Here is a 15,537-nt window from a genome sequence, read left to right on the forward strand (position 1 = left end):
CATTTTGTGCAAATTTCAATTTTAGATTTTTATATGTTTCAAAACGAATTTTAAATTTATATATTTCATACGCATATGTATATTGTTACCTAATAAATATATCATCAACATTTTTTTTTCTTTTATGTATGTTGGGGTCGTTAAGAAACTCGTAATCATAAACAGAGTCGGGAATTTCAATTGTTTAAGAAGCCCTGGACTAAACAGTTTCACATGTTTATCCATTTTTTAAAATATTCAACACTAGCGGTTGGGGTGGCGTTTCGCGCCACCCCAACACCTAGTTGGTGGGGCGCTTCGCGCCCCCAAGCCCCCCCGCGCGCGTAAGTCGTTACGCGCAATATAAGTTACGCGCCATTGTAGTTGTGTCCCTGTGTCCCACCTGTGAATAGAGATAGATATAAATATATGTTTTTAACTACGTAAAACATGCGAATATACAACATTCTTCGCTGTCCCATTGTCTGTGCATATAAATAGATTGTCAGGTTTACTGACTCTTGAACATGCAACATATAATTTTCCATGGGAAAAACAATCCGTATTCAGATCTATACCTCATTGTTCTAATGATGGGTCACTGTGTCCCGGTCGTCATTTATATTCCTCGTGTCCCGGTCGTCATTTGTGTCCCGGTATCCCATTTTGTAATTTCTCTTTGAGTGTCCCGGTCGTCATTTATATATCCCGCCTGTGCCCCCGGCGTCCCCGTTGTAGTTATGTCCCTATGTCCCGGTCGTCGTTTATATTCCCTGTGTCCCGGTCGTGATTTGTGTCTGGGTGTCCCAGTCTGTAATTTCTCTTTGAGGTTCCCAGTCGTCATTTATATTCCCTGTGTCCGGTCGTCATTTGTGTTCCGGTATGTAATTTCATCAGTTGACAAACATGACCTCAGTCGACAAACAACTTCATGACGCATACAGCTCAATCCTTATAATTACGTCAGTCGACAAACATGACGTCAGTCGACACACAAACATGACGTCACTCGACACACACACACACACACACAGACAACTTATTTATATATATATAGATTGACATCACTTATCCTCAGTATTCTTTTTTATTGAGGGTTAGCAAGTGTAAGCCCACGGACAAGTGATCCTGAGCGTTAGAGGGGATAATTCCACTAGCCTCTGACGTCATGTGCATCTCGTAAAACGCTTGGATTAGTCGGATAGGTAATCGGCCAAGTAAAAGAACACGGGGTTTAATTAGATAGAAAAAATCAGCATTGTCTGGGTTTAAAAAAAAAATGGTGGAAAAGAATGCAAGTTTCATTCTGGAATCTGCACTGGATAGAATTGACGGAATACTCGCTGGTAGGTTTTAGCCTAAATTAGTTTTATATTCGACTAGTCATCCGAGATTTTGCTAAAATTCTAGTTAATTGACTTCTTGCTATCTCGGAAAGGCTTTAGGCTAGGAAAATGAAACTTTCATGGATGGGTCTACAGGCTAAAGTATGTCATGGGAAGGTATTTTACATTACCCACCTCCATAAAAGTCTAGTTAATTGACTTCTTGCTATTTATGAAAGGGTTTAAATTAGGAAAATGAGACTTTCAGGGATGGGTGTATAGGCTGAAGTATGTCCTTGGAAGGTATTTTAAAGTACTCACCTTCACTCCTTCTCCCTCTAGAAGGCCATGAAATATGACCAGGGCTATTAAGAAGGAAACATGTTAAGTAAAAAACTCTTTTTTATAATATGAAGACAAATTTTCATTATAGCATTTTAAAGGCAGGCTGTCTTTCCTTGCATTACTCTTGTTATAGTAAATGGGCTGTTTTCAACACAATGTAGCTAGGATGAAAGTGAATACATCATTTGAGTCAATTTTTATACTCTCATAATTAAATACTTACTTTTGGAGGATGTTACATTTTTTGCTCTTAATTGGACCCTGAAGGTAAAAGTAACCATTGCCCTAGTCACCAAAAGAAATGGTGTTTATTATATTCCCTACTTTTAATAGTAAAATGTTATGATGTTAATAAATTTACAGAAACTTTTAATAAGAGCCTGAAACTCCTCAAAAATGCTATCACAGCAAAATTTAAACCAGCCTAATGAAGGTAATAATTACCATTCCTGAATCAGCTAAATTCAGCAGCAAGTTTTTCTTACTAGCTAGGCTAGTTTTCTTTAGGAGCATCTTTTAGAACTTTTGGCTACTATAGGTTATTTTGAGCCCTTTAAGAGCTCAAAAAGGTAATTTCTTCCTTAAGCAGCTATTGAAATTTGAAAGAGCATAAACAAAGATATCAAGTGACATATTCACTTTAATCCTAGTTAGATTATGTTGAGAATCGCATATATGCTTTAACCTGTGTACCCATGAATTGAATCAATGCTGAATAATCAATAAACAGAGAATAGATAGAAATTATATAATTTTGGCCATATATTTGTGCATTAGGGGTTAGGGATGAGTTATAGTGGAAGCAAATTCAAAATGTTTTAACTACAATTTCTCTGGATATTATGAAGTAAAAGTTGTTTTTGAAAAGATGTTTTCTTCTCAATAACCACAATTTCAGACTTATTCATTACTTTACAATGATGATGTCACTTGCATGTATGTGGTTCTGCCAACAGGGGCGGACCCAAGGGGGCCTTAGGGCCTCCCCCAGATTTTCTGGCACCCTTGTTTGCATTCTGTTCTTTTTTATTTTTTTTACTCTTTTTTAAATTAACTTGTCAATTTGATCAATTATTCATAGGTAATTTACCCAATTAACAACAAAAACCACAGCTTTCCTATGAATGTAAAGAGCAAATTGAAACTTAAAACAAATAGTAATTATTTATCTTCAGCTGGTTCAGTATATATCTGCAAAATTGACATTAAATCTTCGATTGCTGCAAATATTTTTCTACAAACATGTAACTTTCCCCTATTTCACAAAAATGGAAACACCTGTTGAAGATAAAAGTGGTATCTTCAACATGTTTCATAACTGAGGTAACACAGTTATAGCTATTTGTCTATTCACAATGACATATTGAAAAGTAGCCTTCTAGCTAAAAGTTCAAAATGGATAAAAATAAAAAATGTGGACATAAGTATAGAATAGATAAGAAATGAAGATTTATGGCTAAATGTGCAAGGGGATCAAAGGATATTTCCAGATATTTTGTTAAAATACCCAAAATCAAAAAGGGACTAATAAACCCCCTTCCCCCTCAAAAAATCCTTAATTTTTGTTTTGATTAGCAAATTAAATAGCAAATGGCCCAATAGGGCTTTTGTGTGAATAAATATATCTATATATTTTAACTATATAGCTAATTTGGTTGAAATTAGACAAATGAAAGAATTAAAAGCAATTTAGTCCAGGAACAGATACATGGGGTCTAAGGTGGTGACTCTCCTCCTAAGACACTTCAGGCAAACTTATTTCATTCTTTTTTTAATCTTTTTTAAAATAAAATTTTTAATTTGTACCCACCTCAAGTCACATTAGTGCCCTTGGTCCAGTGCTCCACCCCCAGATTTTTTTCTACAACTGCCCCTGCCTGCCAAGCCTATAAAGTTAAGCCTCTCTCACCCCAGTATTTAGAAGGCTATGTTAGCAAAGCTAGCATCTGTCTTTAATAATTTCTGGAAAATTTTCAGGGAAGATCTAAAAAAAGGAGGTTGCCAAAACTAGTCAGTTATCTCTAACTCTTTCCCAGCAAAGGACTGACCACAAAAGTGACATTTTTGCCCAGATTAGTGATATTACCAATAGAGTATCACACACAGAAAATTTGCTTCAATCATTATGCTCTGTGTCATCTGTCCAAGACCTAGTAGCTTCCATGGTGTACTTAGCTGTCTAAACTTCCTGTAGTCCTCTTGATTTAGAATTATGTTCATCAGATTGCTTGTTCTGAGCATCAGCATTTTCAAAGACACTTGATATCAAGGCAAACCCCAAATCTTTTGGGAGATATGTTCTTGCTAAAAATCCTAACAATCAAACCATTCCATAACAACATAACCAAGCTAATGTATTAAATACCCAGTTTGCCTCTGCTTTCCCAATCCAATATTGTTCAACCATCCCTACAGCACCATCCAATTTAAAAACTGATCTAATGCCTGAATTGTCACTTTCTGAAGAAATGGTCATAATTGCACTTGATAAACTTGGTGATAATACATCCAAAGGACCAGATGGGTTACACACATGGCTTCTCAAGGGGTGCTGAAATGTTCTCACTCCCTCGTGCAGACTCTTCCAGCTGTCCCTACAAACTGAAGAACTACTGTCAGATTGGAAAACATACTATATCACACCAATCCACAAGAAAGGCCCCAAACATCATGCAGAAAATTGCTATCCCATCAACTTCACTTCTGCAGTTACAAAAGTACTTGAGAGATATTTGTCAACAGAGCACTAATTCAGCACTTTGAAGCTAATAAAATGCACACTTTCACTCAAAATGGCTTCAGAATTTTAAGATCTGTTGGTACTAACCTAATATAGACATGTGAGCATGTCATATTGTTGTTGGATAATGATGTCCCTGTTAACATGGTGCTCCTGAACCTGTTAAAAGTACTTAACAGGGTTTGTCATGAATTATGTATCACCAAACTGAAAGCAATAGCAGCTGTTGATGATGTTACTGTTCAGTGGATACAGAGTTTCCATTCAGAAAGAACACAAGTTGTAAGAGTTCATGATTCTCAAGATGTACATCATTTATCTTCCTCTACAAGTGTTTTAAGCAGCACTTCCCAGGGGACCTTTCTTGGACCAAGTTTTTTCAACTTAAATATATATATATATATATATGATGCATCTAAACCTTCTGTTGAACCTCTTCATTCTTTGTGGTGATGATTCAAAACTTTTTGGTAAAGCAGCTACACCCTCTGACCTGCAATCTATCAAAAAGAGCCCTGACATTCTTGGGGCTTAGGCTCATGCATGGCTCCTCTCTTTTAATTCTGATAAATGCTTTGTAATCCATTTCGGCAATCACAATCCACATCAGCTGTTCCATCTCCAAGGTAACCCACTCTCTTCAGTTTCTGAAGATGAGTCACTGTTGATCATCAATTAAGGTCAGCACCTATGCAAAATATGTATTGTTGCCTGTCCTTCAATCTCTTGGAATGATCAAAAGAACTATGTCCAGCAGACACCTAAAAGTATTTATGAAGCTATACAAGACACTAGTTTACCTGTGCCTAGAGGTTGGAATGTCTCTGATGTCACCCTACTTCTAGAAGGACAAAGAAATACTAGAAAGAGTACAACAAAGAGCAACCAAAATGGTTGAAGGCCTCAAATAAATGCCATATAAAGAGCGTTTATGTCATTTGAGGCTATCTATCTCACGTACTGGAGGAAATATGGAAAGATGATTGTGTCATACAAAATTATATCCAAAAATATTGTTCCTTGTCTCCTTGCCCCCTCCCCCTGGAATGATTTCTGACTAGAGGGTACTATAATAAAATCTACAAGAAACACTCCTTAATGCAAGAAAGGAGCCATTTCTTCAGCTAGCAAGTATCAAACTTGTGGAATCTGTAAAGATGTAAACAATCTTCTAAGCCCCAGAAATAAGAAAAGGGTAGTAGATATAGTAGCTTGTAAATTTTTCAAATGATATATTTTTGCCCTGAATATATTCCTGAAAGTTTCATTTACCTAACTTAGCTTTTCAAGATAGCAAGAAGCAGTAAAGGTCAAGAATAACAGCTCTTCAGAAGAAGACATTCTAGAACAAAAGAGACACATTTTTAGATTGCTAATTTCACACTCATTTTTATAGTCATGTTTGGATTTTTTACAGTTCTTGTCCAGACCCACTATAATGGTCTCATATAGCATTAGGCCATACAAAATAAAACTATCAAAAATGATGAATTCCTACTTTATAATATGCAGCAAGTATAAGTGTCATATTTCTTAGGTGTTTCCCATTTTAGTCTTTTTATGGCACTTGGTATTAACCAAGTGACATATAGGGATCGCAAAATCTGTCTGTTGGTCTATCTGTCTGTCGTGGTTTTGCTACTTCAGGCAATTCCAGGTAAGCTAGGATGATGAAACTTGGCAGGCGTATCTGGGACCAGACCAGATTAAATTAGAAATAGTCGTTTTCCCGAGTTGACCGTCTGGAGGGGGGGACTGGTTAATTTGGAAAAAATAGAAAAAATGAGGTATTTTTCAAACAGTTCGTGGTAACAAACAGTAGTAAGGAGCGACCCAGCTCAATAGTAAACGAAACTCTAACAAATGGAACTTCGATGCTAAAAGATATATAAAAAGAATCCGATTTTAATGCTGATTTTAAATATATAAGTTGCATCAAATTTAGTCTTTGTCATCAAAAGTTACGAGCCTGAGAAAATTTGCCTCATTTTGGAAAATTGGGGGAAATACCCCCTAAAAGTCATAGGATCTGAACGAAAATCACACCATCGCATTCAGCGTATAAGAGAACCCTATAGGAAAAATTTCAAGGTCCAATCTACAAAAATGTGGAATTTCGTATTTTTTGCCAGAAGACTGATCATGGGTGCATGTTTATTTTTTTGTTTGTTTTGTTTTTTTCCCAGGGGTCATTGTATTGGCCAAGTGGTCCGAGAGTGTTGCAAGAGGGCTCATTCTAACGGAAATGAAAAGTTCTAGTGCCCTTTTTAAGTGACCAAAAAAATCGGAGGGCACCTAGGCCCCCATCCACGCTCATTTTTTTCCTAAAGTCAACGGATCAAAATTTTTAGATAGCCATTTTGTTCCACATAGTCGAAAACCATAATAACTATGTCTTTGGGGATGACTTACTCCCCCACAGTCCCTGGGGAAGGGGCTGCAAGTTACAAACTTTGACCAATGTTTACATACAGTAATGGTTATTGGGAAGTGTACCAACGTTTTCAGGGGGATTTTTTTCGGTTTGGGTGTGGGGATGAGGGGAGGGGGCTATGTGGTAGTATCTTTCCTTGGAGGAATATTTCACGGGGGAAGAGAAATTCAATGAAAAGGGTGCAGGATTTTCTAGCATTACTATTAAAAAAAAACAATGAAAATATAATCATGAAAAAGTTTTTTCAGTTGAAAGTAAGGAGTAGCATTAGAACTTAAAACGAACAGAAATTATTGTGCATATGAGGGGCTCTAAAAATACTTTAGCATAAAGAGCGAGGTATTTAGGAGGAGATAAATACTTCGCTCTTTATGCTAAAGTACTTTTAGTAATTTCAACTATTTGTTCTACTGCCTTTCTGATTCAGAAGTCATTCTTAAAGAATTGGGACAAAACTTAAGATTTAGTGTGAAGAGCGAGGTATTAACGAGGGGACAAAACCCCTCATATATATAATCAAAAATATAAGAATATAAAAGTTTGTTACATAAGTTATTTCTTAAGTTACGCATATTTTTTACTAATAAAAATGTTTGTTAAAAATTAAAAGTTCTTGTTACCTTTTTAAGTAACCGAAAAATTGGAGGGCAACTAGGCCTCCTTCCTCACCCCTTATTTCTCAAAATCGTCTGATCAAAACTAAGAGAAAGCCATTTAGCCAAAAAAAGAATTATTATGCAAATTTAATTTTAATAATTCATGTACGGAGAGCCAAAATCAAACATGCATTAATTTAAAGAACGTTCAGAAATTAAATAAAAAAACTATTTTTTTTAACTGAAAGTAAGGAGCGACATTAAAACTTAAAACGGACAGAAATTAATCTGTATATGAAATGGGTTGTCCCCTCCGCAATCCCTCGCTCTTTACGCTTAAGTTTGACTCTTTGCCACAATTCTACTTTTTAAAACAATTAAAAACTTTATCATAAAGAGCGAGGGATTGCGAAGGGGACAACCCATTTCATATACGGAGTAATTTCTGTTCGTTTTAAGTTTTAATGTCGCTCCTTATTTTCAGTTAAAAAAACTAGTTTTTTTTATTTAATAACTTACAAAGCAGTGATCGGATCTTAATGAAATTTGATGTTTGGAAGGATATCGTGTCTCAGAGCTCTTATTTTAAATCCCGACTGGATCAGGTGACATTGGGGGAATTGAGGTGGGGGAACCTAAAATCTTGGAAAACCCTTAGGGTGGAGGGATCGGGATGAGACTTGGCGGAAAAAATAAACTTAAATCCTAGATACGTGATTGAAATAACCGGGACGGATCCGCTCTCTTTGGGAGAGTTGCGTAGGGGTAGTGGTGTTAATTCTGAACAAATTAGAAAAATATGGTATTTTTAACTTACAAAGGAGTGATCGGATCTTAAAGAAATTTGAAGTTTGGAAGGATATCCTGTATCAGAGCTCTTATTTCAAATTCCGACTGGATCCGGTGACATTGGGGGAAATTGAGGGGGGACCTAAAATATTGGAAAACGCTTAGACTGGAGGGATCGGGGTGAAACTGGGTGGGAAAAAGAAGTACAGGTCCTAGATACGTAATTAACATAACCAGAACGGATCCGCTCTCTTTGGGTGAGTAGAGGGAGGGTTAATTCTGAAAAATCAGAAAAATGAGGTATTTTTAACTTACAAAGGAGTGATCAGGTCTTAATGAAATTTGATGTTTGGAAGGATATCATGTCTCAGAGCTCTTATATTAGATTTAAAACTTATCCGCTGAAGGGGATGTTGGGGGGGGAACCTAAACTCTTGGAAAATGCTTAGAGTGGAGGGATCGGGATGAAACTTGGTGGGAAAAATAAGCACAAGTCATAGATACGGGATTGACATGACCGGAACGGATCTGCTCTCTTTGGGGGAGTTGGGGAGGGGAAGGTTAATTATAAGAAATTAGAAAAAATGAGGTATTTTTAACTTGCGAAAGAGTGATCGTATCTTAATGAAATTTCATATTTAGAAGGACCTCGAAACTTAGGTCTCTTATTTTTTATTCCGACCGGGTCCAATGTCATTAGAGGGGGAGGGGACGAAAATCTTGAAAAACGCTTAAGGCAGAGAGATCATGATGAAACTTGGTGGAAAGAATAAGCACAAGTCCAAGATAGGTGACTGACATAACCGGACCGGATCCGTTCTCTTTGGTGGAGTAATTCGGAAAAATGAGAAAAAATGAGGTATTCGTAACTTACGAAAGGGTGATCAGATCTTCCTGAAATTTGGTATATAGAAGGATCGTGTGCTTTAAAACTCCCATTTTAAATCCCGGCCAGATCCGGTGACATTGAAGGGAGCTGGAGGGGGAAGCCGGAATTCTTGGAAAGCGTGAAATCGAGGTATCTTACGAATGGATGATCGGATTTCAATGAAACTTAATATATGAAAACAAGAAAGGAAAGAATAAATGAAAAGACTTGATAACTTGATATATAGGAGAATCTTATGTCTCAGATGCTCCATTTTCAATTCGAATCGGATCCGGGGACATAGAGGGTTGGAGGGGGGAAACAGAAAACTTCGAAAACGCTTATAGTGGAGATATTGGGATGAAACTTGATGGGAAGAATAACCACAAGTTATAGATACGAGATTGACATAATTTGTACGGATCCGTTCTCTTTGGGGGAGTTGGGGGTTGTTAATTTGGAAAAGTTAGAAAAATTGAGGCATTTTTAACATAAGAACAGGTGACCGGATCTTAATGAAATTTGATATTTAGAAGGAACTTTTGTCTCAGAGCTCTAATTTCAAATCCCGACCAGATCTTTTGACATTGGTGAAAACTAGAAATCTTGTAAAATGCTTATAAATGTCGTATGTACGTGACTGACGTAAGCGGACTGGATCCGCTCTCTTTGGGGGAGTTAGATGGTGGGGTTCAATGCTTTGGCGAGTTTGGTGCTTCTGGACGTATTAGGACGGTGAAAATGGGTAGGCGTGTTAGGGAGCTATACAAATTGACTTGATAAAGTCGTTTTTTCCGATTCGAACATCTGGGGGGCTGAAAGGAGAGGAAAAATTAGAATAATTGAGGTATTTTTAACTTGCGAGTGGGTGATCGGATCTTAATGAATTTTGATATTTAGAAGGACGTCGTGACCCAGAGCTCTTATTTTAAATCCCGACAGGCATTTAATCTCTGATTTTCCTTTGAAAGCAATCTATTGATTCATAGAATTTTGCTAGAGCTGGTACCATATGAGGTCTTGGGTCTTCCGACCTCGTCACAAGTGCCATATGAGCTCTTAGCTCTCGTTTTTAATTAATTAATTTATTTATTAATACCAAATATGGTAAGCTTTCAAGCTTGTCACATTAAACATAATAAAAAGAAGTTATAACAATGCTGACAACATAATACACACATACAAATTTATGAAAAATAACAACTACAACAAACACTGACAAAAAATACTTAAAATGATTTAGAAATGATTTACGGTACTTTTGAATGTGTTTATATTACATGTTATATTAATTTTCCAGGTGGAAGTCATTTCATGGCTTCCATACTCTGCTGTAAAATGAATGTTAGCCTATTTTTCTTTTTGAAAGTGAAGGGTACAATCTATGTGGGTGATAATGGATCCTGTTATTGTCACTAAATGTGAATAACTATGATGTACTTATAATATCAATGCCTCTGATTATATGGAATGCGTTAATAATGTCTGCCAATTGTGTTAATCAATTTATCAATTATTATGTTCGTTTTTCTACAAAGCCTAAGACTAGCCTATATGAGACCATTCGTAGTGAGCTTGGGGGTTTCTTCTTCTGAATAAAACATTATAATCTAAAAAGAGTTGGGCTAATATTATTAGGTCTGGTATTTTATACACTCTCCAAATATCATTGTCGTTTTTTCTGACAATGTACCCCCCCCCCCCGATGGTCCCATATGCTTAGCTCTAATAATCTAGGCTGTACAAAAAACTATTATTACAAATGAACCAAAATGTGGATAATAATTGAAAGGAACAAGATAAGCTGATTAATAGAAACATATGGCTTTTGTACAAATGTCCTATAGCTATATATGGCGCCATCAGAGGGGGGGGGGGAGGTTGATTGTTTTGCTTTGACAAAAAGGCAACCATGAAATTTGGACAAAATAAGGGATTTTATATTACTTCATTTCAGAAGAGCCATTTTGCTGCAGTGATACCTATAGAAATTCAGGGTCTTCCCATACATTGTCAAATTAAAATTAATTTTATATTAGGTTGGGACTATACATCTTCTTCAGCTACTGCTCAACGCAAACTGTAGTATTGACAATAATTACATGCATAGTGTGCACACAACTTGAAATAGAATTGGGCTATATACTTGCGCATTATGGGGGGGGGGGAAGTATAGCAGGTCTGCATGCCAAATGTGTTGAGTACAATTATTCTACATATTATACAGTAAGAAGTGTTTTCTAACTTCATACTGTCTTTACCACTGTACTTTACCACCACCCACACCTAATGAGCAAATATATAGCCCAGATTATATTTTTTCCATCTATTCTGTTGCTTCTCTTTGTCTTGTCCCATGCTGTGCTGAAAGAAACTAGCAAAAAAACTGGTTCTATAATACGCCAATGAATGAGCAACTTTAGGTAGGGTGTTTATCATACAAGTACCGGAAATCTTTTAGATATAAAAAGATAGTGTCTATAGACTGATTGTCAAGTTACATGCTGCAGGAATAAACAACCTAGTTGTTGGCTGGATTAAGCATTCCTTGCTTAAAGGACTCAACTGGTCAGAATATTCACATCTCATGGAATTCATCCCCAGTCAAGAGTGGTGTGCTGCAAGGTATTATCCTTGGCCCTACCCTCTTCAATATTTTTATTAATGGTGCCCTTAGTGTAGTACACAGTTATTTAACTTTATATGAAGACGATTCAAAATTCATTGGTGGTATCAGAAACCAGCTTTATGTAGATGTTTTTCAACGTGATATAGATGAGCTTAATAATTGGGCAAATGCCTGGTTGTTGAGCTTCAACACATCTAAATGCCATGTCCTTCATTTTGGAGAAAAAAAAAACTTACGTTTTGGGTAAACTCTCAATGACCTACCACTTGAGGCTGTTCACGAGGATAGAGATCTGGGTGTCTTGGTTGATGAGAAACTTGAATTTGATTCTCATGCTGCTATTGCTGCTTCATCAGCTAACCAGACCCTAGGAACAATAAAGAGAATCATCAGCATTTGCTCTCCAGTAGTCATGACAACCCTATATAAAGCACTTGTTCAACCAAAATTTGAAGTTTGCATGACACTTGTATCCCCTTTTTACAAAAAAGACAAATTCATCCTAGAAACTGTCAAAAAGCGAGCAACAAAATTGAATAGCAAATTCCAAACAGTCCCCTATTGTTACCGTCTTTGTCGCCTCAAACTACCAAGCCTAACATATAGGCGCAAACGCGGTGATGTCATAACTACCTTCAAACTTACCTCGACAAACATTATCCTTGATTTATTCTCGTTTGCCACCACCTCTTCCACCGGATGTCACTCAAAGAAATCGTCTAAGACGTCATGCAGACTCCGCCAGAGAATTCAGTTCTTTTCAAACAGAGTCATAAGCCTTTAGAATAGACTGTCAGAATATGCTGTCTTTGCAACTTGTCTTGAAACTTTCAAATCATCTGTGGATGCTGAATGGAGTGATGTATTGTGAAAGTATGATTGGGCAGCCCATGAGTCTTCAACTCGTCTTTAATTCTTCACAGATTCTGCAAGGAGGAAATCCTTAGATTGCTCTAAGCTGTAATTTAAGGTAATAGGTTCAATCTCTCTATCCATTAATACATACCTTATTTCAAACTTGTATTTTTTATGATCCTACAAATTATCATCCCATATTTCTTTTATCAGTGTTTAGCAAAAATTTTCAAAAAGCTATGCTTTCTTGACTCCTTGATTGTAATAATTTTAAACACTTTCTTCGTGATTCTCAGTTTGGTTTTAGGGCAAAACACTCAACTGAGCATACATGTGCAACTCTCTTGAATTATTTGCATTCAGCTCTTGACTCTGGGTTGACAACTGCTGCTCTTTTTCTTGATGTTCGAAAAGCATTCGACCCATTAACACACAAGATTCTTCTTTGGAAACTGTCCCATATTGGTATAACAGGGAGTGCTTATTCTTGGTTTCTATCATATTTATCTGGTCAAGTCATTTTGGTTTATCTCCACTTTTCTAACCCTTCTGGAATAGAGTTTGGTTTTCAACAAGGATCTGTCATTGGGCTAATACTCTTTTTAATCTACGTCAATGACCTTATCATTATGGTTATAAATTTAAAACCTACCATTTCCTGTTGTCTTTGTCAACCAGCATCCATCACTAATTGTGATATGAGTTTGTCCTTACCAGATGCACTTATCGCTTTTGCTGATGACAGTACTCTTGACACAGCTGGTAGAACTGAATCTGATCTTCGTTCAAAGATGATAGCCTTTCTTGAAAGAGTTATCGAGAGGTTTGATGTAAATCATCTTGCCTTAAATGTTTAAAAGTCATGTTTTCTCATTTTCTCCAGAGTCTCTTAAGGTTTGCCCTGACTTAAATGAAATATACATATCAAGAGGTTCTCTAAGTAGACCTAAAGATTGTTATGTTCAATTCCTTGGCACCTTGCTTGACAAAAATCTTTTCTTCAAGCATCACATTGACCTGATTAAAATGAAAGTCTCCAGGAGTCTCAGAATCCTTAGAAAGCTCAAACTCATATTTCCAGGGTCGATTCTTAGAATATTGTTCTGCAGCCTAGCTCAGTCTTGTGTTTCATATGGTTCTGTTATTTGAATGTCAACTTTCCCCTCGCCTCTGAAGCCACTTTCAAAACTTTATGATAAAGCAAGGCCTCTTATTTAGGTAACTAACCATTCCTCACTTAAACCCTTGCTTGATTTGAAGCCTCTCTATTTACTTTACTCCCTATCTAATAATATATCTTTTGTTTCTGATCAATTGACTTATCATCTCCGCACTTCCAATAATTTGCAGATTGTTCATACTCCATCAGTAAGGTCTGACTTCAACCCTCTGACAGCTTGCAACAGGATCTGAAACATACTCCCAGAGTTTGCTTGAAGCTCCCACTCGTTGGGTATGCTCAAAAATTATATTAGAGAATTTTTAGCCAGTAAATAAGTTTTTCTGGTTTCCCGTGGAGTTGATGTCTCTGGGTTGAGTTGGTGAAATCATGCGCTACCCTCTGCCTAGTTTGTCATTTTGGGATTTTTAAGGTGGACGACATGTTTTTCTTTTTATATTTTTCGGTTTTTTTTTCTCCTCTTGTTCTTTCCCGGCCATGGAGCCTTATGGGGAGATTGTGTTGATGAATTTTTTTTATTTTTGAAATTTATTGTTAATTAAACAACTCAAAACTCAAAATCATTCTTATTATAGGAAATTAGTGACAGTTTTAAGAAACTTACATTGAAATGTTGTATCCCTGTTAAAAAATAGTTAATTTATGCTTATAAGACTAGCTACCGTAAATAGTGGTTATTCTGTTTGGAAAAATGCATGGTCCTGCAATTAAATACTAGAATATGCTTCTATATACAGTTGGTTAAGGATGACAATCAAAGCTTGACTTGGGAAGCCCCTCATTGCCAGACGGGTAATCTTTAAGTAATGGGAAAATGTGTATGTATATATCAGACTGTCATAATTTAAAAGCTGTCTCATTTCTTGACACACTGGTTTATTAATTTCAATTAGCAAGGTGGGGTATTTGCCTCCCTATATTCTTTATAATATGCAGATAATTTCTATTATTAAGATTTCATGAGTTCTTCCATCATGACCAGCATTTTCAAATAGCATATTTATCAAAATTGTCTAGTTCTTGTGCAAAGACATGACATTACTGACAAGGTTAAGAATATGAATGTCTGTTACCAAAAGTATAGGCTGATTCAAGCAATAAAATAATAGCCTATAGCTAGATAAATATATGGTAATAGTCAAGTTCTGGGGACCATTTGAAAAAAACTCACTAAGCCACTTGAGGCCAATACAGCTGCGCACGCTCCTCCTCCGTCCTAATCTATTAGAAACCTCCCTCCTTACTCCCTCCAATAAAGTTCCCATTTCTCTTAAATCTTTTTTTACAACATTCTCCCACCCCAACTGAAGACGACCTGCTTTCCGTTTAGCCCTAGATGGTTGGTCAAAAAGGAAAATCTTCAACAATGTGTCATCCTTCATCCATAGAACATGTCCTAACCATCTCTGCTTCATCTCTCATTATAGCCATAGAAAGTAGGATTGAACCACACTTTTTGTTCAGCCTATTGTTTGAAATACAATTAGTCAGCTGGGTACCCAAACTAATCCATAAGTAAATTTCTTTGGAAAACATCTAGCAAATCTTCCTCCATTTTTTGGAACGCCCATGCTTCAGAACCATATTTGACAACTGTCATCGCTGTATCTTCTTATATTCCAATCTTGGTTTGCAGAATTATCTTTCTATTCTTCCAAACTTTTTTTTTACCTGTGAAACGCCCTGAACCTTGGCTGTTCTACTTCTAACATCTTCACTGCTCCCACTCTCTTTACTAATAATTCTACCAAAGTAAGTGAAGCTGTCCACTTGATCAATCTTTTTGTTGCCCCACGT

The 15,537-nt window shown here is 36.5% G+C and overlaps 1 protein-coding gene across 1 annotated transcript in view; it reads left to right on the forward strand.

Annotated features, from left to right (window-relative positions):
- Positions 1-1,205: 1,205 nt before the first annotated feature.
- The window catches only part of LOC136037683 (uncharacterized), a 40,035-nt gene continuing 25,703 nt past the window's right edge, over positions 1,206-15,537 (forward strand). Inside the window, exon 1 of the mRNA XM_065720438.1 lies at positions 1,206-1,325. Within this exon, the coding sequence (XP_065576510.1) occupies positions 1,259-1,325 (67 nt within the window). The 5' untranslated portion in view covers positions 1,206-1,258. The remainder of the gene's footprint in view (positions 1,326-15,537) is intronic.

This window comes from Artemia franciscana, chromosome 2 (genome assembly GCF_032884065.1).
Source record: "Artemia franciscana chromosome 2, ASM3288406v1, whole genome shotgun sequence".
In the NCBI taxonomy this organism is placed as follows: domain Eukaryota; kingdom Metazoa; phylum Arthropoda; class Branchiopoda; order Anostraca; family Artemiidae; genus Artemia; species Artemia franciscana.